General features: G+C 57.0%; 1 protein-coding gene across 2 annotated transcripts in view; it reads left to right on the top strand.

The window, feature by feature from the left end:
* The first annotated feature begins 846 nt into the window (after nucleotides 1-846).
* VWA1 (von Willebrand factor A domain containing 1) overlaps nucleotides 847-4,103 on the top strand; it is a 13,451-nt gene continuing 10,194 nt past the window's right edge. Inside the window, exon 1 of one of the 2 annotated variants that reach the window (XM_069079367.1) lies at nucleotides 847-1,238. In XM_069079367.1, the coding sequence (XP_068935468.1) occupies nucleotides 1,169-1,238 (70 nt within the window). In that variant the 5' untranslated portion in view covers nucleotides 847-1,168. The remainder of the gene's footprint in view (nucleotides 1,239-4,103) is intronic. The other variant, XM_069079366.1, reaches the window with a different exon arrangement.

Raw genomic sequence — 4,103 nt, 5'->3', positions numbered from 1 at the left:
TCTGGGTGATGGAGAGGGAAGGGATATATTATTGAGAAGTAAAGGTGATGTTAACAAAAATTAAAGGATGAAATGAACTATTTCCAGCCCTGGGAGCAGAGTAAGGGAGTCCCCAACGACAAGCTCCCACCTGCTCCAACTCCTCCAGGGACCTTTGCCTCATTGCCTTGTAAGGGCTCCCAGACTTGGAGAATCCCCGCGGGGATCAGTCCTTCCTGTCGGAGGCTCTGCCCTGCCTTGCCCAGCCCTTCTCTTCTCTCCAGGGAATCTCCAGCTCTGAATCCCTGGAGCAGAGAGTCCGAGGGAAGCGTCCCTAGGGCCCTGAGGGGAGGGACGGATGGATGGATGGATGGACGGACGGACGGATGGCTCATCTGCCACGGCATGGCCCCTCACTCTCCAGACAGCTGCAGGACAGGGGCAGGAGCCCAGGCGAGAACCGGCAGTGGCCCGGCCCAGGATTTTAGCAGCCCCGGGGGAGGAGAGGAGCATGTGGTCCGGTGGCCGAGCCTGCAGCCAGCCCTTTCCAGGGTATTTCCCGCTCCGAGCTCCTGTTTTTGGCTGGCCCAAAGTCTCTCAGAGCCAAAGGGGGCCTGTGGGGAGGGGGCGGGATCCACGAAGAGATCCCTCGGGTGGGGGAGGGGGCTGTGCCTCCCAAACCGCACCCACACCTCGGAGAGAGGTGCTGTGCACGCTCGGCTGAGTGTATCCCGTGGATGTGTCGGGGTCGGTGCGTCCGTTTGTCTGCTAGTGGGCGAGGGAAGCACGGCTGGGCGGGGCCGGGCGGGACAGAAGAAGGAGGGAGGAGGGGCGGGTCGTGAGCCTTGTCTCCTAAAGTGGCTGCCGCCCCGCCCCCTTCCCCCTCCACCTCCCACCGCCACCTCCAAGCTGGGAGACTGGGCCAAGGAGGCGAGGAGGCTGCTGGAGTGGGGAGAGGAGAGGAGCAAGGCGAGGAAGAGGAGGAGGGAAGAGGAGGAGCAGGATCACGAACTCGGGCTGCCCAGGACCCAGCCTCAGCAGCAGCAGCAGCAGCGCCAGCGCCAGCGCGTGGAGGGCAGGGCGAGGGCTGGGGGGCCCTGCTATGCGCGGCCCCCGCCCCTCTGCTCCCCCGCTCGAGTCCCGAGCCCGCGGAGATTCGGGGTAGAGACTTCAGGCGGCGGCGGCCGCTATGATTGTCTGGGCGGCCCTGGGCCTCCTCTGCCTGCGGCTGGCTTTGGGGCAGAGCATACCTGAGTCAGGTGTGTATGTGCGCCTGGGACTGGGGTGCATTGGGGCGGGGGTAGCCTGGCGGAAAAGGCTTGGGGTGTGCACCATTCCGAGTGAGGGCAGATGGGGTGTGTGGACGGGGCGCGGGAAAGCCCCTTCTCCTGTGCCTCCTTCCTCAGTCTCCTTACCAAAGCGGGGTTACTGCCTGCCCCCCAAGTCTGGGGGCACATCGGGTATGCCCGGGATATCAACCGGGGGTCAATTCACCTGGTTCTCCCTGGCCTCCGTCACCAGAATGGCCTCTCTCAGATTCGGGACTGGACGGTTAGACATTCTCCCCCATCACGCACGAGAAGTTTCCAGATGTAATGTTCCTTCACTCCAGGCCAGCTGTGGGCTCCACTCTCCCTTCCAGGTCCTCTCTCCCTGCTGCCTTCGGGCTCAGGAAGGGACAGTCACGGGAAATCATAACCCAACAGGGTTGCGCAGCCTAGCTGGGGGTCATTCATCCTCTGAACCGAACAGAGGGTGTCCTGTCATCTCTCCCAAAGAAACTGCCTGGCTTTCTCCTTTCTCTTTAATCTCGGGAACTCCCTCCGGTTCTTACCCCTCCCTTCCTGACCTGTCTCGGTTCGAACTTTGCCAATTTGTGTCTCCTCTTCTGGAAGTGACTCTCTCTTGCTCTGGAGCTCTCTCTTTATCTCAGGGTCTGGTTTTTCTTTACCTGGTGCAGAGAGGCCCTCAGGGCAGGGAAAGAAGCCTGGGAGGGGCTGAGGAGAAGGCTGGTTGGAGGGTTCCCTCCCACACACTGAGCCACCTGTACCACTGGGCCCAGGACCCGGGTGATAGCAAGAATGCTGTGTGTCTATGCTAGTCTTGTGGTCCTGGAGGTGGAGCTGGGGGCACTGGGACGTAGAGAAGAACTGTTCTGCCTTATTTTTCCCATTTGTGGAATGGGCACACACCCAATAGCAGGGTCTGCTAGAAGGATCCTGAATGTGTAGGTAACTGATTTAGAGCCATGTGGTACAATTCTGTCATTTTACAGATGGGGAAACTGAGGCCCAGAGAGATGTGATTTGCTCAAAGATCACTCAGGTAGCAAGTTGCAGAGATAGGATCTGAACCCAGGGCCTCCTATCCCAGTTTGATCATTGTCTCTGACTACATTTTCTCTACTAGGTTGCTTGTGATTGCAAAGGGCTCCCATATTTGTGGTTGAATCATTTCATCCATGTCTTGGTAATCCCATTTGGGACTTTCTTGGCCAAGATCCTGGAGTGGTTTGCCATTTTCTTCTCCAGCTCATTTTTACAGATGAGGAAACTGAGGCAAACAGGGTTAAGTGACTTGCCCAGGGTCACACAGCTAGTAACTGTCTGAGGCCATATTTGAACTCCAGAAGATGAGTCTTCCTGACTCTCATCTACCCCTCCACTCTACCACCTAGCTGCCCTATCTCCCTATTTAGCAGTGGGAAACTGACTCCTGCTGAATAGCAGATCTCAGGCTGAGATCACAGTCAGTCTGGAACAAAGCCTGAATTAAAACCCAGGTATCCTGAATTTCAGCCCTCTGCTCCCATGTCCGTTTGGAGAGAAACAAATTCAGTTTGGGGGAGTCACTCACCTCAGAGACAGGATAGGGTGGTGTTCCAGAGTTGGTCGATGATATCTCTTCTGAGAGTCTTTTCTCATCCCGTTACCCCTTTGATAGAAGACCATATCTGAAGGTTCTCCCAACCTGTTGGCCTTCTCTCCATGGCAGTGAGCCCTCAGATATTAGGCCCCTTGGTCTGCTTCTTCAAAGCTTCTCTCCCCCCCCCCCCATTTTGCTTGGCTGGGCTTGGGTCAAGCTAATTCCCTGTGATCTGGCCTATGGGGAGTTTTCTTCTTGCTGGTGCCTGCCTGGCATTCGAGGCTCAGCCTAGGCTAGAGCTTTAGGAGAAAGAGTGATTGTCCTCTGGGCCCTGGGAGCCGGCAGTTACTTCAATGCAGCTTTTCTTAGGGGAAAGAAAAGGAGTGGAGAGGGGGATGCCCTACCGGAGAGGTGAAAGGCTGACCTTGTCCTGCCCAAGCCCTAGCTAAGGGCCCCTTTAGAAATCCCAGTCTTCCCTGGCCACGGGCTGCACCATGAGGGAGTGGAGCAGAGCCCTAAGGGGGTGCTCCTGTCTTCTTTGAAGTCCTTCCAAGTCTTGGGTGCATTGACGAAGGAAGGCCTGGGGCCAGTGAAGCAAAGCAGGAGGAAGGGGCTATTCAGGCTTCCCCCAAATCTGTGCCATGTAGAGCTGGTTGAGCACAGACCTAGTGTCTTGTGGGGGCTCGAGGCCCCTATGACTGCCTCCCCTCAGGAAGAACCCCAGCATGGAGGCCTGTCTGAGCTGGGAGGTGCTGGGCACACTCCCTGGCTTTGAAGAGAACCAAGGGGAGAAGGAAAGGGGGCACTGGGCTAACGGGCACAGTATCAGGGTACGCACCAGTGTCTGAGGCAGCACATAAGAGCACATGGTCATCTCAGTCAAATCTTTCTGTCCCTAAGGCTGGGGCAGCTTCCAGCATAGGCCAACCCACAGACTTCCTAAGCCACATATATGGCGCCAGAATGCAGTTACCTAGGGACACCAGGGCCCTGAAGTCCTAGAAAGATCTCAGCAGGCTGTCTGTCACCTGGGAAGGCCCCACCTTCCTCTTCTCCCAGCTCCTCCCTCTCACTATTTCCTCTTCAGCTTCTTTCTCTCCCCTTGCCACCCTCTCATCCCCTCTCTCTCTTCCTTCTTTCCTTTTGCCCCCACCTCTCTTTCTTTCTCCTTTTTCCTCTCTCCCATTCTCTCCCTCCTTCCCTCTTCAAGTGCTCCCTCTCTCCCTTCACTCGCCCTCACATTTCCTTTTTCTCCTGTT

The sequence above is a fragment of the Petaurus breviceps genome, unplaced genomic scaffold, assembly GCF_028583685.1.
Source record: "Petaurus breviceps papuanus isolate PSGF00001 unplaced genomic scaffold, PetGlider_PUasm1.0 91041, whole genome shotgun sequence".
In the NCBI taxonomy this organism is placed as follows: Eukaryota; Metazoa; Chordata; class Mammalia; order Diprotodontia; family Petauridae; genus Petaurus; species Petaurus breviceps.
The sequence above is the reverse complement of the archived record's forward strand: the minus strand, read 5'-3'. Positions and strand labels throughout refer to the sequence as shown.